General features: G+C 47.0%; 1 protein-coding gene across 3 annotated transcripts in view; it reads left to right on the top strand.

Annotated features, from left to right (window-relative positions):
- The window catches only part of CUNH10orf90 (chromosome unknown C10orf90 homolog), a 284,414-nt gene that overhangs the window by 195,154 nt on the left and 61,618 nt on the right, over positions 1-27,642 (top strand). For all 3 annotated transcript variants that reach the window (XM_046448702.2, XM_046448703.2, XM_046448701.2), the window contains one exon: positions 22,010-22,101. In XM_046448702.2, the coding sequence (XP_046304658.1) occupies positions 22,010-22,101 (92 nt within the window). The remainder of the gene's footprint in view (positions 1-22,009; positions 22,102-27,642) is intronic.

Here is a 27,642-nt window from a genome sequence, read left to right as displayed (position 1 = left end):
CAACAATGCATTAAAATCTGGGGAATCGCCTCTAGACACAATGCTCTGCCAGACTGCAGAATTTCTTGAGCTCCCTGAGAATTTGGTAGACAGGAGAGAGTTCATGTCTGTCAAGCCAGGCAGTGTGGAATCCAAGGCTTTCGACACTGGAGGGAAACACTCTGTTCGGCTCAGACACGAACTTACTATGTGTCACCCTGGTCAGCCCTCCAAGGACTGGCGGCCTCAGCAGCTCGAGGCAGGAGCCATGTCCATTTGAGTTGTTCTGTTTTCAGGGCAGCCAGGTGACCAGCAGGGGTTTGGGAGGCTAGATTAATAGGCAATAGCACTCCTGTCTGGGGAAGGCCACAGACCTCGTCATTCCCCTTGTCCAAACATCCCTTCTTAGGTAAAGGCTACATTAGAGAATCGATGGCGATTTACTGCTCCTTCTTTCCAGGGGAGGTGGATTTATGCGTGTGATCAGAACAGGAAGCCCTCCTCTTGGAAATGATGTGGTTGACATTTCTTTGTTGTACCTTGGCCGTGTTCCTTATTGAATTGTGTTAGAGCATCAGGGACTTGACGTAGGTCCTCGGCAGAAGTGGACCTTGAGGATCTACGCTACAGAGCGTGGGCTGATATGGAGCCTCGCCTCCTCCTCGCTCCTTCTTTACTTTCAAATTTCAAGTGCTAGTGATAAAAAAGCAATTACCCGTTATCTTTTGTTGGAAAAGAAGATAAACGGGAAACCCACTTACAGTCCTCTTTATTTTTACTTTCCTGGGTTTGTTTAATCTCGGGTGTTCCTATTGCAGGTTCCTAGGCAGAGGCAGGGTAGTGACTGATTGCCAAATCCAGGCCTCAGTAGCCTTGAGTTTTAGGAAAATACCAGGGTTGCACAACCAAGTACCCCTAGCCTCTGACCCGGGCCAGGCCTCTCCCTGGGGGATTTTCAGGGCTCCTTTGAACAGGAGATGCTTTTATCAGATGTAGGCAGGGCTGTGAATGGATCCAAGAGCAGTCTTGTGTGTAAAAGCACAACTACAGCCTTGCTCACTGGTGTGTGATGTGGGGTCTCCATGAAGCAAGCCCAGGGCCGGGACCTGGTGTTTCCTGGAGGCCAGCGTAGTGTGGGGGGCCGTGGGTTTGGTGGTGGCAGGTCTGGCTTGAATTCCTCTCTCTCAGTGAGTCCCTCAGCTGATGGGAGTGTGGGGTTCCTTTTCTTTAACCTGGGGCCATATCCCCCCACCCCCACTGAACAGGGCAACCATGAGGACTAGGTGGGGTGTAGCCAAGCTCCTCACAGCCACCTGGCGCTCAGATGAGAGCCATTGTGCTCTTTGCTCTTCCCTGAGGCCCTGGACAGCAGCAAGGCCAGGGCTGATTGCTGAGAGCAGCAGGAGGAGTCGTCCCTGTCTTGCTGAGACAGGAAGACCGCTTCCTGGCTGGACCCTGCCTCCTGCTCCCACCACCTGACCTTCTCCAAGGTCGAAGTCCTAGGAAAAGCTTCCACCCAGAGGGGAGACCCTGACTGAGGAGGCCCATGGATTCCCATGGAGTACCCCACTACCCAGGCCCTTTGGGAAACTCATAACGTGAGCCTATGGATATGACCTCTTCCAGCCGTGGCCCTCCTGTACCCCATGGCCCTGTAGGGTGCTGTCTCTTTATTCCAGTCTAATAGAGGAAACTTCAGTACAAATGGAGGTTCTGCCCCAGCTGTCATGAATGATGACTCTCGGTGGTGAAGGCTTGGCTTGTTCCTGGAGGGAGCTTCTGCTGGCCAGGTCGCTAGCTCTTGCTCCTGACGTGGACCCAGCTGAGCAGTCAGGTGCTGCAAGTTCAAGGGCAGCTCTGCCTCCCATGGGGTTTATGGCTCATTGTTATTCATGCTGTGCTCACTGATGAGAAAGTTCTGGAGGGAGAGGCCTGACTGACTAGGCAGAAGGAGAATGCTTCTCTGTCACCCAGGAAAGAAATGGCCATATTTTCTACACATTTATTTCCAACAGGAAGATCCAAGATAAATTAAAGAAAAATGAAAAAAAATTACCATTTTTGCTTGCAATATATATCATATAAATATATATATATATATCAGAATCTCTGCTGCCATGGCTTTAAATTGTGAATACTTTTCTCACAATTTCCTTTGCACCCAGAAATTTCCAACAATGCTCTTGATTGATAGAGCTCTGCGTGCGGCTTCATGCTTTACAGTCTTGTAAGAGGAATCTATTAAGAATGCAGCAATACATTTGGGAATCTGTTTTACGATTTTCCAGGGCCACAGTGATAATCCGTGGTTCTTCCAGGAGTAGGTCTCAGATGCCCTGAGCAGCCGCCCCTCTCTCGGCTCCTTCCAGGAGCCAGGCCGGCAGTGGCTCCCAGGGGACCAGGCTGATGGGGCGACTGACATCCATCCGCAGAGGCTGGCAGGGGGAGCGCAAGCGGAGACCCAGCACATTGCCTCCCTCTGGGGGTGGATGCAGGGTGGACAGGAGCTTTCTGAGCATGTCCAGCCCCACAGGTTGCTCCCCATTTTTCAACTTGCTGAAGGGGAGGGAAAAGCAGGACGAGCCAGTAAGCCCAGAGCTTTGACATTCCTAGTAGAAAGACAGAGGTTGCAGGACCCCGGTGCCTCTTCATCTTCCTCTGGAAGTGAGAGGTTTAGGAGAGCTGGCCCATCGACCTCCCGGAGAGCTGCAAGTGCTCCCTGGTCTTGGTATATGACACGGATTCACCTGTGAAAGGGGGAACCGTGTCTCCCACACTCTGCAGGAGCCTTTGCCTGGCAGGACAGACAGCTTTGGGACAGAGCCTAAGGACTCAGAGAACTGGAGGGGGAAGTCGTGAAGGTCAGAGCAGGCCCTGCAAAGAAAGACAGACGTTGGCACCAGAGAAAATGAGACGGCAGAAGTGTCCAGAAATTCTCAAGTGACGGAATCAGAGGAGCAGCTGGCCATGAAATGTGGGAGTTCTGAGGCTCATGTGGAAGCCCAGAATGTGAGCATGTGGACCAGGGGGCACCAGCGGCCAAGCCCCCTGCCTCAGGGAGGGCTGGGACCCTCATACTGGCTGTGCCACGCAGGGGCATCCTGAGGGAGCTGGTGGCAGGGCGAGAGACGGCCTGAGGTGGCCTGGGCTGGCCTGGGGCTGGCAGTTCCTCTCTCACCAGGCCTTCTTGACTGTCCTCCTCCTCCTCTTGGAAGGTCCTGCAGTTTGGTTCTGGTCTACTCTGGCCATCTGAGCACTCGGATTGGCCGTCCTCCGAGACCCAGCGCGGTCATGCAGCCCAGCTCAGCAAACCTTAAATTCTCTATCCCTGATAGCAGCGGCCACTGCTTAGCTTCTGCCATGTGCCCCGCACCTGCCCAAGAGCTTTCTAAGTAGTAGGAATTCCAGAAAGGCCGTGTGCTGGGCACCCTCAGTCCACAGACGGCAAACAGGCCAGAGGCTCCCTGCCGAAGTCGGAGAGGGGGCCACGTCCTCCAGTGTCTCAGCTCACGCCGCTGCCTGGTCTGCTGTACCAGGATTCAGCTCTGGGGGCACAAGGTGGGGGCCCTACACCTCCATCCAGGTAGCACCCCAATCTTCCCAGCACAAGGTGGGCTGGGACCCAGAATAAATGGCATGTTTTGTCTGGGGACAAAGCTTCTGGAAGGAAATGTTCTGAACTGACCCACAAATGATAGGCAGACTCCCCCTGAACTGAGAAGGGCTTGCATCTGTGTTCAGAGGACGTGGGAAAGCTGTGCCCTTGACCTCGAGTTCTCAGGGCTAACTTGTGCACACCATGGCTGGGAAGAGACCTAAGGGTGAGCAGGTTGCCTGTGACTCTCAGGGCGAACCCCAGAACTCAGTCCGCAGCCAGAGCACTGAGTGACATGGGTGGTAGCACTTGCCTGCACACAACCTTCCCTCTTCCCATGATCCAAACCCCACTCCCCACTGTGATCAAGCCCTGTAAAGCCCCCAGGCCAAACCTCAGAGAGGAGGAGTGCTGTTTGCGCCATGGCTTCTGGGGACCGAGGGATGGGTGTGGGATGAAGATGCAGATGGGACACCAGCCACTGGCCAGGAAGGTGGCCTCCTGGAAGCACAGAGCCACGAGTGGAGGGGACAAGAGGCTGGGCTGGGAGGAAGGAGCTGAGGCCCAGGGACACTCCCTGGGAGGTGGAAGGAAGCCGGTCCCCACCCAGAGCCAGTCCTGCAGGAGCAGGGCCAGCGCGCTGCGGGGGCTGCCTGGGTACAGCCCCCCGGGAGGAGTGGGGTGCTCCTAACTCCCTTGTGTGTTGGGTTGTCTGGCTGTGAGTCACTTGTCAAATATCCCAGATGGCTGACCCTTCAGGGAAAGATGGCTCTCGAGTGCTTTGCCCTGTCTGTGGTTCGCCTTCACCCTCTCTCCTGGTGACCATTCCTAACTGTGATGGAGTCGAATCATCTTTAATTTTTCCTTTGTGGCTGTTCCTTTCTGGGTATGGTGGAGGAGAGCTCTGCCCCCCGTGGTTCCCGAGGCTGTCCTGCCGTGCTGTCTTCTGAGAGCTTTGGCTCCAGGCTGGGTCAGTCAGCGATTCGCCTCCAGTCAGCTAGTGGGAGGTGGAGTTCTCTGGCGCCCTTTCTCCCAGTGGGATATCCGGCCATCCCAGCCTGTTCCCCTGTTCCGGAGGAAAAGGATGTGGCCAGCGTGAGCGGACCCGATTAGGTACTGTCAGATTCTGTCTGATAATTTTTTGTTAAGAATTTCTGTGCTCCTGTCAGGATCCCTCATCTGCAGAACTGTCAGCACCCGGGGCCTCTGTTGTGGAGGTCTCCCTGTGTGTCTAGGACGTTCGCAGCATCCTGGCCGTGACTCCCTCCATGCCAACAGCACCACGTCCCATATGGTGACAACCAAGAAATGCCTCCTGGGAGCCAAAATCACCGTTGGGGCTGTTGGTCTGCATTGGGGAGATGCTTGAACTGTCTTTTCCTCTTGATGCTATTCTCCTTGTATGTCTTTACCAGGTTCTGCTCTTAGAGTCAGGCTGGCCTCCTGCTTTCCAGGGTTCTGCAGCCGAAACCTGTTTCTTATCAAATGTTTGCAGAACCCCCATTTCCTACTTGTGCCTGCGGCTCCTGGCTCAGTGCACTATCTTCTACCTCCTTCCCTCCAGCCTCATTTCCACCTCCCGGGAAGCCATCCGGGAGCCCCTCTTGGGCTGGAAAAGGAAGGCCTTTGATATCAAATCAATTCCTTTAACAGATACAGGACTTAGAAGACTTTCTGTGTCATTTTGTGTCATTTTGGTAAGGGGTATTTTTTAAGCAATTAGCATCTATTTTCATTGAACTTATTTACATAGAAATAATGCATAGCATATCTCATCAGCCTCTTTGCGTCTGAAGGCTTCATGATGCTGCCACCCTTTGCATTCCTAACAATGGCTGTTTGTGGGTTTTAAATCTTTTTTCTTGATCAATTTTGCTGACTGTTTTTAAGAACCAGATTTTTTACTTGGTTGATTTTTTTCTATGACTTTTTCATTGATTTCTGTCCTTATTCCGATTTGCTTTTGTGTTATCCTCATTAATATGCCTACCTCCAGTTTATTCAATTTTCATTCTTGATAGAGGAATGAATAGCTCACAACTTACATGTAGATTCGCCTGCTAAAAAACATTTTGGTTGTTTCTCATATTTCTTTTTTAAATCCCATTAAAAGCAATGATGCTAGGAACAGTCTTGTATATCCCAGTGCAAATGTGCAGGAATTTTTTAAATGCACATACTGTGTCTATTTTGTTTAAGATGTATTTTTTAAAAATTTTATATTTAACATATCTGAATTCAGAAAAAGTTAATGACATCTTAGCATATAATTTGCAGCTTTTTAAATTCTTTGGCGATACTTTTAAAAAATGGTCCCTCTTACAATCCATGGAGTGCTGGTTTTTGAGACTCGCTGGATTGGTGGGTGTCCCATCCCCTGCTTACCACTGACTTTCACAGTGGACATGAGCAGAAGCCCCAGGTGCCGTGTCCTCACCAGGGTATCGCATGGTTGTTGTTTTTTTTTGCAAACCTGGCAGGTATGAAACAGCCTCCAGTGGTGATCTCACTTTGCATTTCTCTCTTTACTATTTCTCTTTTGATCAACCTGTCTAGTCTTTGTCTCTTTTCCACTGGTTGCTGGTCTTCTTCAGATTAATTTATAGGAGTTTTACATCAGTTTTGCTGTCAGCCTGCTCCGTGGGGCCCAGACGTGCCATCTGTGGCTGACCCCCTCTCCTCATGGAATCCACTCACCATCAGAAAGCACCCAAACAAAATCCTTAGATGCTGTGGGATCACCCTCGAGGCACCCTTCCTTCTCAGTGTTATGTGAATATTAGCTATTTTATCCTGTTAGAAGTTTTTCTTTTTTTTTTAAATTTTTTATTGTTGGCTGTTCAAAACATTACATAGTTCTTGATATATCATATTTCACACTTTAATTCAAGTGGGTTATGAGCTCCCATTTTTACCCCATATACAGATTGCAGTATCACATCAGTTACACATCCATTGATTTACATATTGCCATACTAGTGTCTGTTGTGTTCTGCTGCCTTTCCTATCCTATACTATCCCCCCTCCCCTCCCCTCCCCTCCCCTCTTCTCTCTCTGCCCCCTCTACTGACATTCATTTGTCCCCCTTGTATTATTTTTCCCTTTCCCCTCACTTCCTCTTGTATGTACTTTTGTATAACTCTGAGGGTCTCCTTCCATTTCCATGCAATTTCCCTTCTCTCTCCCTTTCCCTCCCACCTCTCATCCCTGTTTAATGTTAATCTTCTTCTCATGCTCTTCGACCCTACTCTGTTCTTAGTTACTCTCCTTATATCAAAGAAGACATCTGGCATTTGTTTTTTAGGGATTGGCTAGCTTCACTTAGCATAATCTGCTCTAATGCCATCCATTTCCCTGTAAATTCTATGATTTTGTCATTTTTTAATGCAGATTAATACTCCATTGTGTAAAAACATTCATCTATTGAAGGGCATCTAGGTTGGTTCCACAGTCTTGCTATTGTGAATTGTGCTGCTATGAACATCGATGTAGCAGTGTCCCTGTAGCATGCTCTTTTTAGGTCTTTAGGGAATAGACCGAGAAGGGGAATAGCTGGGTCAAATGGTGGCTCCATTCCCAGCTTTCCAAGAAATCTCCATACTGCTTTCCAAATTGGCTGCACCAATTTGCAGTCCCACCAGCAATGTACAAGTGTACCCTTTTCCCCACATCCTCGCCAGCACTTGTTGTTGTTTGACTTCATAATGGCTGCCAATCTAACTGGAGTGAGATGGTATCTTAGGGTGGTTTTGATTTGCATTTCTCTGACTGCTAGAGATGGTGAGCATTTTTTCATGTACTTGTTGATTGATTGTATGTCCTCCTCTGAGAAGTGTCTGTTCAGGTCCTTGGCCCATTTGTTGATTGGGTTGTTTGTTCTCTTATTGTCTAATTTTTTGAGTTCTTTGTATACTCTGGATATTAGGGCTCTATCTGAAGTGTGAGGAATAAAGATTTGTTCCCAGGATGTAGGCTCTCTATTTACCTCTCTTATTGTTTCTTTTGCTGAGAAAAAACTTTTTAGTTTGAGTAAGTCCCATTTGTTGATTCTAGTTATTAACTTTTGTGCTATGGGTGTCCTATTGAGGAATTTGGAGCCCGACCCCACAGTATGTAGATCGTAGCCAACTTTTTCTTCTATCAGACGGCGTGTCTCTGATTTGATATCAAGCTCCTTGATCCATTTTGAATTAACTTTTGTGCATGGCGAGAGAAAGGGATTCAGTTTCATTTTGTTGCATATGGATTTCCAGTTTTCCCAGCACCATTTGTTGAAGATGCTATCCTTCCTCCATTGCATGCTTTTAGCCCCTTTATCAAATATAAGGTAGTTGTAGTTTTGTGGATTGGTTTCTGTGTCCTCTATTCTGTACCATTGGTCCACCCGCCTGTTTTGGTACCAGTACCATGCTGTTTTTGTTACTATTGCTCTGTAGTATAGTTTGAAGTCTGGTATCGCTATACCGCCTGATTCACACTTCCTGCTTAGCATTGTTTTTGCTATTCTGGGTCTTTTATTTTTCCATATGAATTTCATGATTGCTTTCTCTATTTCTACAAGAAATGCCGTTGGGATTTTGATTGGCATTGCATTAAACCTATAGAGAACTTTTGGTAATATCGCCATTTTGATGATGTTAGTTCTGCCTATCCATGAACAGGGTATATTTTTCCATCTTCTAAGATCTTCTTCTATTTCTCTCTTGAGGGTTCTGTAGTTTTCATTGTATAAGTCTTTCACCTCTTTTGTTAGGTTGATTCCCAAGTATTTTATTTTTTTTGAAGATATTGTGAATGGAGTGGTTGTCCTCATTTCCATTTCAGAGGATTTGTCGCTGATATACAGGAATTCCTTTGATTTATTCGTGTTGATTTTATATCCTGCCACTTTGCTGAATTCATTTATTAGCTCTAATAGTTTCTTTGTAGACCCTTTTGGGTCTGCTAGGTATAGAATCATGTCATCTGCAAATAGTGATAATTTAAGTTCTTCTTTTCCTATTTTGATGCCTTTAATTTCTTTCGTCTGTCTAATTGCTCTGGCCAGTGTTTCGAGAACTATGTTGAACAGAAGTGGTGAGAGAGGGCATCCCTGTCTTGTTCCAGATTTTAGAGGGAATGCCTTCAATTTTTCTCCATTCAGAATGATGCTAGCCTGAGGCTTAGCATAGATTGCTTTTACAATGTTGAGGTATGTTCCTGTTATCCCTAGTTTTTCTAGAGTTTTGAACATAAAGGGATGCTGTACTTTGTCAAATGCTTTTTCCGCATCTATCGAGATGATCATATGGTTCTTATTTTTAAGTCTATTGATGTGGTGAATAACATTTATTGATTTCCGTATATTGAACCAGCCTTGCATCCCAGGGATGAATCCTACTTGATCATGGTGTACAATTTTTTTGATATGTTTTTGTATCCGATTCGCCAGAATTTTATTGAGGATTTTTGCATCTAGGTTCATTAGAGATATTGGTCTGTAGTTTTCTTTCTTTGAAGTGTCTTTGTCTGGTTTAGGTATCAGGGTGATGTTGGCCTCGTAGAATGAATTTGGAAGTTCTCCCTCTTTTCCTATTTCCTGAAGTAGCTTGAAAAGTATTGGTATTAGTTCCTCTTTAAAGGTTTTGTAAAACTCTGCTGTATACCCATCCGGTCCTGGGCTTTTCTTAGTTGGTAGTCTTTTGATGGTTTCTTCTATTTCCTCAATTGATATTGGTCTGTTTAGGTTGTCTATATCCTCCTGACTCAATCTGGGCAGATCATATGACTTAAGAAATTTATCGATGCCTTCACTATCTTCTAATTTATTGGAGTATAAGGATTCAAAATAATTTTTGATTATCTTCTGTATATCTGAAGTGTCTGTTGTGATATTGCCTTTTTCATCCCGTATGCTAGTAATTTGAGTTCTCTCTCTTCTTCTCTTCGCTAGCATGGCTAAGGGTCTGTCGATTTTGTTTATTTTTTCAAAGAACCAACTTTTAGTTTTGTCAATTTTTTCAATTGTTTCTTTTGTTTCGATTTCATTAATTTCAGCTCTGATTTTAATTATTTCTTGCCTTCTACTTCTTTTGCTGTTGTTTTGCTCTTCTTTTTCAAGGATTTTGAGATGAAGTATGAGATCATTTATTTGTTGGTTTTTTCTTTTTTTAAGGAATGAACTCCAAGCAATGAATTTTCCTCTTAGAACTGCTTTCAATGTGTCCCATAGATTCCGATATGTTGTGTCTGTGTTTTCAGTAATCTCCAAGAATTTTTTAATTTCCTCCTTGATGTCTTCTATAACCCATTGATCATTCAGTAACCTATTGTTCATTCTCCAAGTGATGTATGCTTTTTCCTTCCTTCTTTTATCGTTGATTTTCAGTTCCATTCCATTATGATCAGATAGGATGCATGGTATTATCTCTCCTCCTTTATATTGTCTAAGAGTTTCCCTGTGACATAATATATGATCTATTTTTGAGAAGGATCCATGTGCTGCTGAGAAAAAAGTGTAACTGCTTGATGTTGGGTGGTATATTCTATATATGTCAATTAAGTCTAGGTTATTAATTATGTTATTGAGTTCTATAGTTTCCTTATTCAACTTTTGTTTGGAAGATCTGTCCAGTGGCGAGAGAGGTGTGTTGAAGTCTCCCATGATTATTGTATGGTGGTCTATTAGACTCTTGAACTTGAGAAGAGTTTGTTTGATGAACATAGCTGCACCATTGTTTGGGGCATATATATTTATGATTGTTATGTCTTGTTGGTGTATGGTTCCCTTAAGCAGTATGTAGTGTCCCTCTTTATCCCTTTTGATTAACTTTGGCTTGAAATCTATTTTATTTGATATGAGTATGGACACGCCTGCTTGTTTCCGAAGTCCATATGAGTGATATGATTTTTCCCAACCTTTCACCTTCAGCCTATGTATGTCTTTTCCTATCAAATGCGTCTCCTGTAGGCAGCATATTGTTGGGTCTTGTTTTGTGATCCATTCTACTAGCCTGTGTCTCTTGATTGGTGAGTTTAAGCCATTAACATTTAGGGTTATTATTGAGATATGGGTTGTTCTTCCAGCCATATTTGTTTATTTCTGTTACTAAACATGGTTTGTTTTCCTCTTTGATTATTTTTCCCACCTTTACTGTCCTACCTCCCACTGTTGGTTTTCATTGTTATTTTCCATTTCCTCTTCCTGTAATGTTTTGCCAAGGATGTTTTGAAGAGATAGTTTTCTAGCTGCAAATTCTTTTAACTTTTGTTTATCGTGGAAGGTTTTAATTTCATCTTCCATCCTGAAGCTTAATTTCGCTGGAAACATAATTCTTGGTTGGAACCCATTTTCTTTCAGTGTTTGAAATATGTTATTCCAGGATCTTCTAGCTTTCAGAGTCTGTGTTGAAAGATCAGCTGTTATCCTGATTGGCTTACCCCTAAATGTGATCTGCTTCCTTTCTCTTGTAGCTTTTAAAATTCTCTCCTTATTCTGTATGTTGGGCATCTTCATTATAATGTGTCTAGGTGTGGGTCTCCTATGATTTTGCACATTCGGCGTCCTGTAGGCTTCTAGGATTTGGGATTCTGTCTCATTCTTCAAGTCTGGGAAGTTTTCTCGTATTATTTCATTGAATAGATTGCTCATTCCTTTGGTTTGAAACTCTGTCCCTTCCTGTATCCCAATGACTCTTAAATTTGGTCTCTTGATGTTATCCCATATTTCTTGGATGTTCTGCTCATGGTTTCTTAACAGTCTTGCTGAGCTGTCTATGTTCTTTTCAAGTTGAAATACTTTATCTTCATTGTCTGATGTTCTATCTTCTAAGTGTTCTACTCTGCTGGTAGTATTCTCCATTGAGTTTTTAAGTTGGTTTATTGCTTCCTGCATTTCTAGGATTTCTGTTTGTTTGTTTTTTATAACCTCTATCTCCCTGTATAGTTGATCTTTTGCTTCTTGGATTTGTTTATGTAATTCATTGTTGAAGTGATCTTTCATTGTCTGATTTTGCTGTCTGATGTCTTCCTTGAGACTCCAGATCATCTGAAGCATGTATATCCTGAATTCTTTATCTGACATTCCATCTGCTGCAGCTGTTACCTCTTCTAACGTTGAGTTGATCTGCATTACTTGTGGTCCTTTCTTTCCTTGTCTCTTCATACTGTTCGAGTTCCTTTCTACTTGGTGAAACTGTTGTGCTATTGAGTTTTCCCCCTGTATATTTATATTGGTCTTGTATAGTTGCAAAGTCTCCCTCACAGGCGCGGGCGGCGGCTCTGCCCCTCCTCCAATTGGGGCAATGTGCCTACCACGCCGGCAGGCCGCTGGGCTTGCTCTGCTGGTCGGTAGCAGGTCCGCCTACCTTGCAGGCGCGGGCGGCGGCTCTGTCCCTCTGCGGGCCGCTAGGCTTGTTCTGTCGGTGGTCGCAGTTCTGCCTACTTTGCAGGCGCAGGCAGTGGCACTGCCCCTCTGTAGGCCTCTGGGGCTGTTCTGCCGGTGGGTCGCAGGTCCGCCTACCTTGCAGGCATGGGGGGGCGGCGGCTCTACCCTTCCTCAGGCCACTGGGCCTGTTCTGTCTGTCGGTTGCAGGTCTGGCCTATTCTGATGGTGGTCACAGTTCCGTCTACCTTGCAGGCGCGGGGGGAGGGGGCGGCTCTGCCTCTCAGCAGGCCGCTGCTCCTCTTCTGCCGGTGGGTCGCAGGCCCGCCTACCTTGCAGGAGTGATTGGAAGCTCTCTGTTAGAAGTTTTTCAAGTTTTGCTTTCACATTTGAGGTTGAGGGTTATTTGCAGCTGATGTGGGGGTTTGGTTGGGAGTGGGCATTGGGTTTGGGTTTTCAGGATCATAGCTGCTTGTCCTGGCAGGACACATTGTGTTTGGTTTGGTTTTTATGGGAACATCCACTGGTATCCTGCTGCCTCCCTGCTTTTCCATGTCTCCACTTGTCTGAGGTCTTCTTTCCAGATCCTAGTTCTTCCCGGCCAGTCCCTTGTGTTCCTTCTGAAGCAATACGCTGCCTTTTCCTTCAGCTTTAAACTAAATTCCCATTTCTGTGCCTTTCTTCCCAGGACTGTAACTCTCCCACTGATCCAGCCCTTTTTATTTCTTACCTTGTGACTGGATCTTGCCAAATCCCTGAGGCTGGCCTTGAACCCACAACCCTTTTGCCTGAGCCTCCTGAGTAGCTGGGATTACAGGTGGAGTGGCTCTGGTTCTGAGTCTGCACTCACTTGTCACGCCGGAGCTGGCAGAGAGCACAGTTACTGATGCTAATGCTTCATTTCTCTATAAAGCTCATTAGTGCAACTTCCGTTATCTTGTCATTCTAGTTTCTGATGAGCAGCTACTTATTTTGCAACTAAGAGCAAAAGTGTTTGATTAAAACAATAATTAGCATCGTTAACAGTTTTGAGAATGTTAAGCTGCATGTAAACTCCATGAAGGCAGAGATTTTTCTGCCCTGTTTGCTCATTGCTGCAAACTCAGTGTCTAGATGCCATGTAGACAGTAGATGCAGAAATAAATAAATGACTTCTGCTTCCAACACGCCCGGTAGTGTGCTCAGGGCTCTCTATGGGTCACATCTCTTAGCTCCAATAAAAAGTGTCATTATCCATCATAACCAAAAAGTGGTTATTACCCTGATCCCATCAGGTGACAAAGGCTCAATATATGCATGTCCATGCAATGGAATATTATTTGGCTATGATGAAGAACAAAATCCTGATGTGTGCTACACATGGATGGACCTCATGCACATGATCATACGTAAAGCAAGCCCAGCCCAGAAGGCTGCATGTCACAGAATCTCATCATCTGAAATGCCCAGCATAGGAGAACACACAGAGAAGAAGTGTGTTAGTGAATTCCAGGAACTGGGGCAAGAGGATTGAAGGGAATAAATAGGTGTGGGGCATGTTTTAGGGATGATCAAAATGTTCTGGAACCACTGAATTGTACCCTTTACAGAGATACTTTATGCTATGTCCATTACATTTCAATAAAGCTCAATCGGAGAGGGAGAGAGAGCAGCTCAGCCCTGCATGGAGGGATGTGGTCAGAAGAGAACCAGACAGTCATAGATCTGGGGCCTTGGTCAGACTGCTGGAGCCAGGCTGCCTCTGCCCCTTCCCAGCTGTGGCTTCTTGGACGCCCTTTCCCCTACCTAAGCCTCTGTCCCCTTTCTGCACTGGGGTAGGTGTGGATACCTGGGGATTTCAGGCAGCCTTGGGTCCTTGGGTGCCTGCACATTTAAGGGGATGGTTTCCTTGGTTCTTGCGCAGGTGAGTTCTGTGTGCAGGAGGCAGGGAGCAGGGCCCAGGAAGTGCTGAGGGCTTGGCTACATTCAGTAACAGTAACAACAACCCAAGCCCCAAGAACTCAGGACGAAAACTCCCCAGGGGAGAACAGAGCCTGGGTCTCATTGTCTCGTGCAGCTGCTGAGCTGCTGAGAGTGTTGTAGGGAGGCCCCTTTGGGTTTCTAAGTGGGGATACTGGCTAATGGCAGAGTGGGCAGGCACCTCCAGGTTGAGATGTTTCTCTGATGCTGGGCTCTCAGCTCTGGTCCATGACAGTGACCGTCCCTGGACCCCCGGTGTGCAGTGTGCCACTAATGGCTCTTACAAGGAGATATTGACAATCTGGGCTTTCAGATGCTAGGCCAGCCTCATGGCTCCCGCTCATGCAGGAGCCTGTAATCGTGGGTCTCCGAGGCTCCAGCTCCAGGCTCCAGACTCACTACTCTGAACAGAGGAGACCTAGGAGGCTCACAGTCCCACAGTCAAGGTCACATGGCACTTGCATAGGAAATCCATCCTGCATTTTAGGAGAATATTTTGTCGTCTTGTTTCCATAATGAACCCTGAGCCAACGAGTTCTCGGGCCCCACTGGACATGTGGCTTTACACCTGGGCTCTCGCTGCGGCCTCATTTGCAAGAGGATCCCAGGCTGTCCCACTTTTCTCCCAGGTGAGCTGGTTATCCCACAGCCCTGAACGAGCACCAGATAGTCGCCCTTGCTCATCCTGCAGAAAGTGGCCCGGCCACTGAGTCTGACCATGGCATCCTGTTGCAGCCTGGTCTCACTTGGGCTGAATTCGGGGTGGGGGTTCCCTCTCTTGGGCCCAATTTCCTACCAGCACCTTCTTGCAGCGGCAAACAATACAGTAATAATGATTCTTGTTCAGACAAGAGTGCCCCCCAATGCACAACGCCACTTTCCACTTAATGAAAGGAGCAAGCTCAAGTGGAGACCCCCATGCTGCCCCATACCCCCTCTCTCCAAGTCCCCTACCCCCTGGCCTGGCCATGGCAGGACAGGACCCCATGGCAGAGCCGGGCATCGCCCTGCAGGTCTTCGCATCACAGATGGGGAGGTGGGAATGAGGGCTATGGTTTAGTGGGGACAGAGTTTCAGTTTTGCAAGGTGGAGAAGGTTCTGGAGGAAGATGATGACAGTGCACTACAATGAGCATTCAGTGCCACTGAACCAGACACTTGACGATGACTGAGTGGTAAATTTTGCATCCTGTGTACTTTACCAACCCCCGAGAGGAAATGATTAAATCCACATTGTGTTGAAAAGACTTTTGTCTCCTTCCCCCATCAGGCTGTGAGCTCTTCAGAGGACAGACCTCTGTGCTGCCTTCATCACTGACCCCAGGCACCTGATGCAGGGCCTCGTGGACAAGGCTCTCAGGGACTCCTGGCTGCACCAGGGCCAGGGCGTGGTGACAAGGACGCCTTCGGGAACAGGCCCTGCAGCTGCTCCGGGCTCCAGGTGCCCCAGCATGCTGGGTTGCCCACAGTCCTTAATCTGGGGGCTTGCCTGTCCCCAGAGGAGACCCATGCTCCAGCCAAGTGGGAGCAGGCAGGATGCTGCCCTGACACCAAGAACCAGGGGACTGTGCCTCGGGTTCCAGGGGCCTCCGTCAGCTAGAGCCCCTGGGGGCTGCAAAATTCAGCACACGGGCTTTTAAAACATGTGTATTACACACCATAATGTTCTGGGAGAGATGAAATTTATATGTGAAACTGGATATTAATTCATTATACTTTTTGGAGGGCCCACTATGTGCAAGCCCACTATGGGAAAGCCTCCCACTAAAGGAGCCTGTGAAAACCTTGACTTACACATTGAATATTTCCCAGGCCCTCAAAGCATATGTCAGTCTTCCTTTTCCATAGAGGAGCAAATGCTGGAAATAATTCACAGGTTTTAAAAGTTTTGTTATATTGTTATAATTGTTCCATGTTATTATCAGTTATTTTTACCAGTCTCTTACTGTGCCTGGTTTATAAACTGTACTTTATTATAAATATCCATATAGGAAAAAGCATAATATCTGTAGTTAGATGCTGTGTACGGTTTCAGGCTTCTACTTGGGGGTCTTGGGATATATGCCCTGAGATAACGGGGTGACTACTGTCACCTCAAATTAAGTTGCATATAAATCATAAGACAATATTCATTATAATTTAGTGTCAAAGATTTTTTTTAGATTCTGTGAAAACTGATCATTCATGATGCTCGCATGGTGACTAGACCATTGGTCACGTTGCCCAGCGACTTAAACTTGGTTGTCAACAATGCTAGCAAGTGAGTTGAACGTTTTAGCATTGGGTTGTTGTCTGGGTACACTAATGCTTTCAGACCAACTAACTGCTGCCGGACAAGGGAACCAGCATCATCAAAATAGATGGAAACTAAAGCAGCGTGGCCAGGGTGGGAAGAGAGATGCTCCTCTGAGAGCAGGCAGTGCCCAGGCAGCTCCTTGGCCCACAGCTGAGCGCACTGCAGAGAACTTTCTGCTGAGGCTCACTCGAGCTTGCGTTGCCTGTCAGAGAAGCCTCCTCTGCGTGCCTGAGTGGAGGTTGCTCTTCCTGCTGTCAAGCAGGGGCACCTGTATGGCCCGTGCCCCTCTGGTTGCCGTGCAAACATTCCGGTGACCTCATCACACCTGGAAGCTTGAGGCCCTGTGGCCCAGGGTGGAAGGTTGGGGCCTGGCCCATTCCAAGCGTAGTTACAGATGTAAACTGTGGCTGCTTTTTGTTTGTTTATGAAGCACATCCTTGTCATTTAAAGGCCTTTGAATCTGTCTAAAATGGCTCTGAAACATCAATGGAATATATTCAAACTGTATGAGAAAGGTATGTTCTGATTCCCCTGCAGATATCCAAATATAAATAACATATTCATCCTCAACCTAAGTGCCTTCAGCTGGCCGGCCACCGTGCTGGGCCCGGGAAGGGAGGAGGATGAGATGTGGTCTAGGATGAGATGTCCTTTAAAGACCATGGTGGGGCAAGGACGCTGGGGTGCTGGTGTGGTTGAATTGTGTTGCCCAGAGGGTGTGTGAGGCCTAGCTAGCTCTGAGGCTTGTGAGTGTGACCTCATGGAGAGGAAGAGTCTTTGCAGATGTTATCAAGTTAGGATGAGACCAGACCTTATTAAAGCTCACAACCAGTGTCTAGGAGAGAGGTTTCCAGGCAAGTGCACCCATGGGACCTAAGTGAGGCTTCCACCAGCCGAGGAGCACTCATGTCGGCAACCACCAGCAGCTGGGAGGCAAGTAAAGCCCCTCCCCTAGAGCCCCCAGAGGGAGTGTGAGCCTGTGGACACCTTGACTTAACATCCAGCCCCAGAACTGAGAGAATAAATCCCTGGGGCTGTAAGCCACTGGCTTGCGGTAATTAGTTGTGGCAGCCCCAGGAGACAGTGCAGGCCCCAGCACAGCTTGGGGGCTGCAGGTGGAGGTGTATCAGGAAGTCATTGCCAGAGGAGGAAACTTCATACTGTGTGCGTGGGGAGTGAGTAGTGCGGCCAGGGGGAGGTAGCTTGTTATAAGGTTCCCATCCTGGGAACACATGTTCCATGTTTCATGGGCCCTGTTCTGGGGGCAAAATGTTTTCTTGCATAAGAGTTTTTGAGGAAACAGGTGACCCCCACAAGGTCATAAACTGGCCATGTCAAGGGGTTTGACAAACCTGCCAGGAGATGCAGCTGCTGGGGTCACCAGACTGATTGTGACCTTGCTAAGACCAGGCAGCATGGGGAGGTCACTGATACCATGAGCAGACCTTCTCCTCAACACAAAACCAGCCTCGGCTTCAGGTGGGCACTGCAGGGAGGACAGGGAAGGGTGCAGAGGGGACTCTGTTGGCCTTTGAGTGGTGGACAGGTGGTGGCTCCCCAAGGTGATGGCCCCAGAAGGAGGAAGAAGAAAGGGGGCTTTGTTCCCCCCTGAAGAGCTGAGTTGGAGGTGACCGGGAGGCAGCCAGTCCGAGGTCTGTGCGCACAGTTGGTCTGCCCAGACAGGGGCAGCTGTCAGGGAGACGCCACCAAAGCAAGCAGGACTTAGCAGGCCAGAGGCAGACAGGCAGGAATCCACCGTGTTCTCTAAGTCAGAGATAAAAGAATCTCCAGAGGCTTCGGGGAGTCAACAGCATCACACCTCACAGAGATGACTGATTGAATTTAAATTTGAAAAGTCATTCTCTCGAGAAACATCTGTTTTACAAAAGAAAAAAGTGATGTTATTAAAGGTAGAGTGAAAATTTCAGAGTGATCCTTGGTTACTGTAAGACTAGAAACATGGGCAGGCCATGCAGGTCCCTCAGGCTGGAGTCGGGTGTCCTCCAGGCTTCTGACACCAGTGGCCCAGCTTGGAGGGAAGTGGGCTCCAAGCTCGGCATCCGCACATCCTTGATGGATTGGTCATTAGGCAATACCCGGTGGTGCTTGTCTGCTGGCTCTGTGGAGACAGCCCCCGGCCTGGGCGACAGCCTGGGCTTCATCTGCGCGCGGCTGGCTCATCTCCACATAGGCTGGGTTTTCCTGGATTTTGCAGGAATCTTGACCTCGAGACATTGCCATGTTTCCCTTGGACCTCTGCTGGGGCTCTGTCCCCTCCTCCTGCCCCCTTCTACTTTTGTCTAAATTCACACAGGGACAAGGCCATTTAAGTGTCTTCTCCCCCCACCCCCCCACTCCCAGTTGCTTGGCTGGAAGATCCCTGGGAGGTGCTTTGAGGCCTTGGGCAGCACAGCTGTGACTTCCTGTTAGAGTCCCAGGGAGGAAAGAGCGTCTCCCACCTTTGCCTCTCAGCCTGGGGCCTCACCACCCATGCTGTCTCACTTCCTCCCAGCCGCCTTTTTTGATGTCCTCAGGTTGGTATACAGAAAGCAGGGCCTGTGGCGGAGACTGAGGGCATGTGGGGGTGGGGACGCCCCTTCAGGAACAGCCCACGGGCAGGTGAGGGAGGCTTCACAGGGAGGAAAAGGGCCCAGCCTCTGGCCTTTGGTGTATGCTCTAGAGCAGATACCTGTTAGGGCTTTTTGTCCACAGTTCAGAATCATTCTCAGAGGAGGGGGAGCCAGGAGATACTGATAGTGACCTCCTAAGAGCAGCGGCCCCCAGCACAGGGGACCTGAGCCGGGCACAACAGCGCCAGCTCCCTATCTCCATTTCATAGGAGGGAAACCATATCAATGGGGTTAAGTGAATTATACAAATCACACAGCTCTCATTTGAACTTGGGTTACAGTATTATTATTACTGGTATTTATCCTGCACTGCTCAGGGTCTGCACCCGCTGCCAGTTCGTTTTAACCAGGGCGATTTCTTGCAGTGACCATTTTACTGTTTTTGTAGGTTCCCCCCCACTTTTTTTTAAATGCAGTTCAGAGGCTTTCCATAAACTTTCCATAAACTTTACATTCTAAGTGCTTCTTCATATTGCTTAAATGAACGACATTATTTTAAAGACCCCACATTCCAACCAATGCATCTACCTGAATCTCCCCAATCAGACTGTGGTGGGCGAGAAAAATCCCCAAAGATATCATGTGTCCTAGTCCTGGGAACTGTGAATACATGACCTTCTGTGACAAAAGGGCAGATGTGATGGGATCAACAACCTTGAGATGGAGAGGGTACCTGGATTATCAGGTGGGCTCGATCAGATCCACAGTCCTCGTTAGGGGGAGGCAGGAGAGCCGAGGCAGAGAAGGAGTTGCCACAGTGGAAACAGAGGCTGGAGGACGTGGCAGCTGATGGCAGGGAAGAGGATCCCCCTGGAGCCTTCAGAAAAGAGCACGGCCCTGTTGACACCTTGGTATTAGCCAGTGAGACCTCTGTTGGGCTCCTGATCTTCAGCACTGCAGGACCATGCCCGTGTGCTGTGATCGCTGGTTCCAGCAGCCACAGGAAACACACATGGCTCCTGATGAACCGAGTGTGGCTGTTTCCTTCCTCTCTGCTCCTGATGAATCGCATCCCAGTAGGGAGTGCTCACTGCACAGTGTTAGGTCCTGCACATGGCACCCAGGGCCTGTCGGTTGCTTCACTTAATCATTCTCAGTAACATATGATGGAGACACCGTCACTATCTACACCTCAGTGCGAGGAACGAGGCTTGATTGTAACTTGCCCAAAGCCACGCACGTGACTACTTGTGCCCTGGGAGGACTGCCCTGACCGTGAACATCAACACCTGCAACTGGTGCCCTTCGTGGAACGCTGGCCTCGTGCCCCATCTCTGCCCAGAGCTTTCAAATGGTTCCTCAGCACACTGAGGGACAGGCTGCATTTTTGCAGGCAGTGTTATTGTTTGCATTTTATGGATGAAGAGGCTCAGAGAGGGCACATAGCTCATTTACTGAAGGTCAGCTCAGGTCTGAGCTGGATCAGACCCAGACCTGTCTGGGCCCAAAGTCTGTGCAGACTCTGAAGTCCTTACCCATGCACAATGGCACAAAACCAGAGCCAGATGGATTCTGTCTCCTTCAGCTTTACTGCCAGTTCAAGACAGGGACTGTGCACAGGAATCCCTGAGACCTGGAAGGTCTCCAACGTGTGCTTTTCACGAAAGCAATCTGGACACATCCTCCTGGATGACCGTCTCCATCCCTCCCTGACAGCCACAGATGGAACAGTAACCACACATCTAGGCTAGCGCTGACAGACCCAAGGACAAAGTGAGTCAGCCAGGCTTTGAATGGAACAATGGTGACCCTTTAAATTCTCTCCATCCATGACCTGACCCCTTAGCAAACCTACCAACTTGAAAATGCTGTAGCATATCATTTTTTCCATAAAATGCTTTAAATTCTGTCTAAAACTGCTAATAAACCTTCTCTTTTTTGGTCATGGGGTCTCGCCTTGATGTCCAGGCTGACCTCCATTTTGCAGTCCTCTGTCTCAGCCTCCCAGGAGCTGTGTTTACAGGTGCACGAGACCACCCCAGCTCCTGATGTAGGGCTCCAGTGTAGAGGCCACTCCCTGAAACCTCCTCTTCCTCATGCCAGCACCAGCAGTTGGAGGCCATCATTGAAGCCTTCTGAACAACCACTTTCTCCTTGTGGAGGCGTAAGATGACCATGGGGTGTAGGGACTGGGCCTCCAGCCCTGCTCAGACTCCTCCCTGCATGGGGCTTCCTGTCTGGCTCACACTCCCACAGGAGCAGTCTTGCCAACATCGCGTGACATCTTCCGGGTTGTTGTTGCTCAGGGCGGGTAGCTAAGGTTGGCTCTGTCTTGCCTGAGGCCCCAGCAGAGTTGGAAATCTGACTTCTGTTCCAGAGTGCTTCTCCCCCGCCCCCCCCCATGTCTACTCAGGGCTGCAGGAGTCAGGAGTGCAGATTTATGGGAAAGGAAGTTTAGGCTGAGAAGCTTTGGAGCTGCATCCATGTTGAGCTGTCCTGGTAGAAATGCTTGTGGGGTTGCACACACACACACGTCTCATGGCACTCTCCAAAGTCATCTACAGATGCCCTAGAAGGGTTTTAATAGCAGTGTCTGAGTCACGTGGCCCCTGCAATTATGGTAGCATTAAGAGATTGGATGGAGGTTGGTCTTGTATTTCTACCTTCTTTTTTTTTTTTTTTTTCTTTCTTTTTTGGTACCAAGGATTGAACCTGGGGCATTTAACCAGTAAGCCACATTCCCACCCTACCCCCACCTCCTTTTTAACATGTTTTATTTAGAGACAGACTCTTGCTGAATTGCTTAGGGCCTCACTAAGTTGCTGAGGCTGGCTTTGAACTCACAATCCTGCTGCCTCAGTCTCCTGGATCGCCAGGATTTTTCTTCCTTGTGAACTCCAGTGGTGCTGGGCAATCTGGAGGTGTGATTTTCTCTTCTGCTGGCCATAAACTCAGGATGCTGGAGGACGTGATAGAGCTATTCTGACTATGATACATAAACAGCTGTGGGGGGAAGAAATCTTGCAGTCTAACAAACCAAATAATAATGGACTGTGAGATTGTAAATGGAAAGGAGACGGATACATGAGGGAATATACAAAACTTCCTCACGGGTTGGAATGTATTAGATTCACTGTGGGCTAGTATAAAATAGTAGGGCACATTAAATTTTATGGTAAAGTTAAAGTTATATATTCCATTTTATCCTTACATGTGCTAAATGTAGCAATATTATCTTCTTTTGTCTAGGACCAAGGGACAACCACTGCAGTCCTAACAATCCAATTGCCCTTCGGAATCTCCAATCAGATGTTCTAGAGAGGAAACCGGACTTCCCCAAGGTAACACGCGTTGGTGACTGGAGCTGTCAGCCAAGCACACTTGACCATGAAACGTGATCACTGGCCTCCTGGAGACGTGTCTGCATTTTAGTTTTGTTTAATCTAAACTTGAATTAATGCAGCACAGTAGTTAACCACCAAAGACTGAGAATTGCTACATGAGTGTGGACACTGTGTATTTAATAATCCTTTATAATCTTCACCAACAACTTTTAAGTTGGTGGTATCATAGAAGAATATGGTGATTGACCTCAATTTTAAAGCAAAATTAGTGTGTTAGAGAGAGAGAGAGTGTATATGTGTGTTGGGATATTATTCTGTCTACCTTTTTTTTTGAGATCAGGAAGAGATGCTTTGAAATCTAACAGGCTAGTATAGGTTGTTTCAACTACAGAACGTGTCAGTGGTGTGAAGCAGGAAAGAAAATTCGGGGTCATATTTAGACAACAAAACATTTCAGATTCCAAAGAACAAAGAGCTCTGCACACAGTGGTTAATATTGTCACCTTATCACATGACACACCATCTAATCAACTGACTCACTTAATCCCTCTGTCAACACTGGGAGGCAGACAGTGTTGTACCCATTTTGCAGATGAGAAAACAAAGCTTTACCATTTAACTTGTCCCAAATCTTGTTCTCCTAAGCTGTCTGGCTCCGGGCTTCTGTTCTTAACTTGCTCTGCAGGATTGTTCCTGTTAACAGAACATAAAAGTATGCATGGTCTCACCTTAGAGACCTGTCCCAGGTGTTACAGTTTACAAGACATCTGCTGTCTGTCACAAATCGATACTCTGTTGCCAACTTTTGTAATTCTAAGAGAAAAAGAATTATAAAATCATCCTATGATCGCAGATTCAACTAATAAACATATTTGTTAAAATGTTTTTTTTTCCCCCCAAAATACTTGGCTCAAATATCACTTTGATTTAGCTCTGCATTTAATAAAGCTCAACATGTCCCTCAGGGACCACGGGCCCCAAATCCCACAATATGGAAAAAGGATGCTACTTGGGTCCTGATATTCAGTCATGGACATGAACGTCTTCCTGCAGGAAGCGCTGAGCTCACCGTCTCAGAATGTAAACGTGCCACTGCCATTGACTTGTTTCTGGGGAACAGGAGCAGGATCCCCGACTGAGGAAGGAAAATGAGGAGGAGGAGCAGCAGATCCTTGAGAGCCTGGCTGGGAAGAGATGCCGGGAGGGGCGGGATCGAGGGTGGGCAGGGGCACTGCTGAGATGGATGTTTGCTCTTTTATTAAAAGAAAGATGCCGGCTGATCATCTTTCCCACCTGCCTTTCACATCGGGCTGGCAGATTTTAGTATTTTCTTGTTGGTGTCAAAATGAATCAGCTTCTGGTCATTAATGATGATGTAGCTCTTTGGAGCCATGGGGCTGGATCCCTGGAGCACACACAGGGCCATCCATGACCCAGCTGGGTCCCGGAAACCATGCCTTCTAAATGCCTACCCTGGAATGACCTGGATCATCTAATTTGATGGGTAGTGTGACTTTCAAGTTTCCCTCCTAACTTTGAGCCTTTAAAGCCTGTGCGTGTCAGAAGGCGGCTGTGGGATGATAGAACACGCCAGCAGATGCCCTGCCTGGGCAAGTGCCATCAGTCTCTGCCTCTCTCCAGAGCCTGCGCAAGATTGATGGCTTTCCCTTCCACAACGCATCGGAGCCACGGCAATGATAGGAAGGCACCTCTTCTGCCAAGTGCTTATTTAAAAGGAGTGAAATATGGAGACCAGTCGTCTTCTAAAAATTTTTTAACTTTTCCTGGTAATAAAATGACAACTCTGCAAACTTAGGAAAATACAGACATACATAAATAAGGAAATATATGTGTGTATGACATTTCCTTATTTTCCCCATGTTTGTTTTGACAAAAGTCTGAGACTATAATGTATATCGATTTCCATAGCTGTCTTTTATTGCAAAACAATTTTCCATGGCATTCAAATTATTGATAATTTTTATTTTTAATTGACGCTAGCTGTAAGTTGCAGTTGTGTGTACCAGGATTTACCTTTTAAGAGGCATGATTCTTGATGCTTTCCAGGACCTGTGATGTGGAGGGAATGGGGAGTTTTTGTTTAACACATACAAGTTTTAATTTTATAAGATAAAAAGATTTCTGGAGATGAGTGTAGTGATGGCTGTCACCAAAATAAATGCACACTTAAACATGGTTAAGATGGAAAATTGTATTTGTACCACAGTGAAAATATTGGCGGGGGGAATTCTCCCCAGCTTTCCATTGCTGTCTATCATGCAGTTTTTAGTCTGTAGTAACTGCATGGAAAGACGATGTTCACCATGAGGAGTGAGGAGAGCTTGGATTTTTCCATTCATCTCAAAGATGTGTTTCCCCATTGCTTCTTACCAGAGTGGACACACTCATCTGAAACACTCTTACATTCTGGATGAAATGCTGCTAGGTTGCTGAATTACCTAGTATGATTCTAGGTTCACCCTGCAGGGCCGAGCCAGTTTGCAGCAGGTGTGGGGGTAACTGCTGCAGAGTACCTGTGGGGAGATGTATCCAGAGAATCTGTATGGGAAAGACATTGTAGGTTGCAGAGCAGCAGTCGAAAAGGAAAGAATTGTATCATGGAGAAAAATACAGATTTCAAAGGTACAGATTGGATTAGATGCTTATCTTTTGGAGAAATAAATTGCTACAGGAATAGAGGCATCCTCACTCCAGTGCCTCAGGATCTGATTTCTCTGATCACCCACCTCTTATCTCTTTCTTATTTCAATTTATGAAATGTTTCCCTTCTTAGTAATATGCCTTATGGCATAAATATAAAGTTAAAAGTGGTCAATAAAAAGCATAAAACTATGAAAGCAGTTACCAGCTCTACAAAATCATGTTTGAGACATTAAAAAAAATCAATACTTGAAACAGCATCTATGAGAAAGAAAATGTGGAGCTGCGTTGGTCAGTGATGGTCAGGCAATGGATGGTTTGCTGAGGAAGCAAGACATTAAACCCGGACTATTCATCTGACCTGTCTCCAACCTTGAATGTGCTACTTTAAATATGAGATGATTTTCTTCGTCCTTTCAAATCAAACCTTACATCAGTTAACTTTATTCTAGATGAAAGAAATCTCTCTACAAAGCCACGTTTAGTTAACCCAATCTAAAAAGCAGATGGAGTGTCACCCTGAAATAGCTTGATTTGGGAAGGTGCTTGCTATAAAAGATGGGACTACTTTTTAAATTTGCCCAGTTTTCAAAGTAGCAGGTGACTTAGGAACATCAACTACTCTTTCTTGTCTCTTTAATTTCCCAGACTCAAAATGATGTGTTATATTCTATGATGGGCTGAATCGGACCCCTCCTCCCAGTTCTCCTGGTCCTAACCCCCAGCACCTCAGAAAGTGATTGTGTTTGGTGATTGGAGTTTTTGAAGGGATAATTAAGTTAAAATGAGGCCATTTGGATGGGCCTGAACCCAATATGACTGATGGTCCTTAAAGAAAAGAGCCAGGGTATAGCTCAGTGGTAGATCACTTGCCTAACCTGTGCAAGGACCTGGGTTCAATTCTTGGTATTGTCGAGAGATAGATAGATAGAGGAAGAATAGGATCCAAGTACAGGGGGAAGATGGCATGAGGCACTGGGAGGGGACAGCATCTGCAAGCCAAAGAGACAGGCCTCGGAAGAGCCCTGCAGGCACCTCGGTGTTGGACTCCCAGTCTCCAGACTGTGAGACAATAAATTGCTGCCATTTAGACCACAAGACTGGGGGTGTTGCTACAGCACCCCTAGCAAACCAATAAAAGTTTTAGGTGGTTGGATATTATCTTTGATTATTTAATGCATCTCAACAAGAAAATAGGAATGTGATGACTAAGAGTTATAAGAGGAGCATATATATTTAAGAGCAAAGAGTCCAAGGTTTCCTTTTTAATCTCTCTCAATTTATTTTCTGGGGCTCTTGTCAAACATAAGTGAAGTCTAAATCCTGGAAATACTCTGCCCTGATATTTGATCTCTTGTTCCATGTCACCTCCAGGCTGTTAACTCCATGAGACCAGGAGTCTCCACAGGGCCCAGCATGGCACCTGGCATGTAGTAGGTGCTATAAGTATTTTTCAGAGGAGTAATAAACAAATGTACTAACCATGACAATACGCTATGGATAACAGATTTGGCACCTAAAAGCAGACTAACTCAACATTCCCAGTAATAACATTTCCATGTATTGGATATGTGCTGAAGTAGTGCCATTTGTGCAATTCAGATGAACCCCAGCGTACCCATCGCGCCCCTCTCTGGGATACAGCATAGTTTAGCGGAGCTGCCACCTCCCTCCGCTAGGTTTGCTTAGATCAGCCACTGGCTTCTGCTGAGTCATGGGAAAGGAAATTCCCTGGGTTGTAAGAGGCACTTCCTTTCTACCTGGGGTCTTTTCTGCTATCCCTGGGTTGTAAGAGGCACTTCCTTTCTACCTGGGGTCTTTTCTGCTATCCACACCTTCCCTGTGAGAAGAGAGGGCAAATAGTTTTGTTTTTTTTTTTTCCTTTGAAATCGGGCTGTCATCAGTGTCACCCTGACATAGTGAAGGGTTTTAGAGCTTCAGAAATTGGTTCAAATTCACACTGTTCATTATGGCTTTCACCTCTTTCTTTTGATAGAGTAAAAATCACAGTCACATTTGCCAGGTCCCAGGGAATGAAATGTGGCTCACTCCTGATTCAGTCCTCCCGGGTCCTTCCAGGGTAACCCTCAGGCCTGAGCTTCAGGCAGCCCCAGGGAAGCCTTCAGCAGTGCACCCCTGGGGAGCTCTCTGACTCGGCCCAAGAGTGGGGACAGGCTGGCATCAACAGTCAGGGTCTTTTCTGTCCTGGCTCCAAGCTGAGATGACATCTGCTCATCCTTAGCAACACACCTTGATATGGGAGGAGACTGCAGTGCAGGGAGGGCCCTGTCCACAGGCGTTGCACTGTGCGCCCCCACCCCCACCTCTAGAGCTGTGGAAAGCAAGGTAGTCCGTCTGAGGGCCCTTGGCTCTGGCTGGGTGACAGGTGGCCTAAGTAATTTCAGCCTCTTTTCCCCAGATTCACGTGGAAGAACCACCTGAGAACTGATAAGAATACACATTACATTACGGCCCTTATCCTTATAGGCCCTGATTCAACCTAGGCTAGGGAGGTTGGCACCCCCAAATCTGCAGCCCCCTCCCAAGGTGTTTTATTATGCAGGTAATCACTGGTGTAAACTTTGGGAAACTTAAGATCAATGCTGCAGTTTCTAAGATCAGTATTTGCTTTTTTCTCTAAAGACCAATGTCAAAGGAGTTCCCACTGGGTATGATTATACACTTCGTGGGGTGCACAGGAACAATTATTATCAGAGCTAAATTTAACTAAAATGGGAGGGACTGTGTACTGTCAAGTCAGCCCAGGTGTGCTTCAGTTTTCTGTATGTAAACCATGGCCCCAGGAAAGGTGCTCTGGAGAGGGGGGTGGGAGTGCTGCAGAATCAGAAGCTGGAATCATGCTGAGGGCTTAAAGAA

This window comes from Marmota monax, unplaced genomic scaffold (genome assembly GCF_021218885.2).
Source record: "Marmota monax isolate L192 unplaced genomic scaffold, Marmota_monax_Labrador192_F-V1.1 WCK01_AAM20220418_F8-fsc00076, whole genome shotgun sequence".
Classification (NCBI taxonomy): domain Eukaryota; kingdom Metazoa; phylum Chordata; class Mammalia; order Rodentia; family Sciuridae; genus Marmota; species Marmota monax.
Note: the sequence above shows the minus strand (reverse complement) of the source record. Positions and strands in the feature narration are given on the sequence as shown.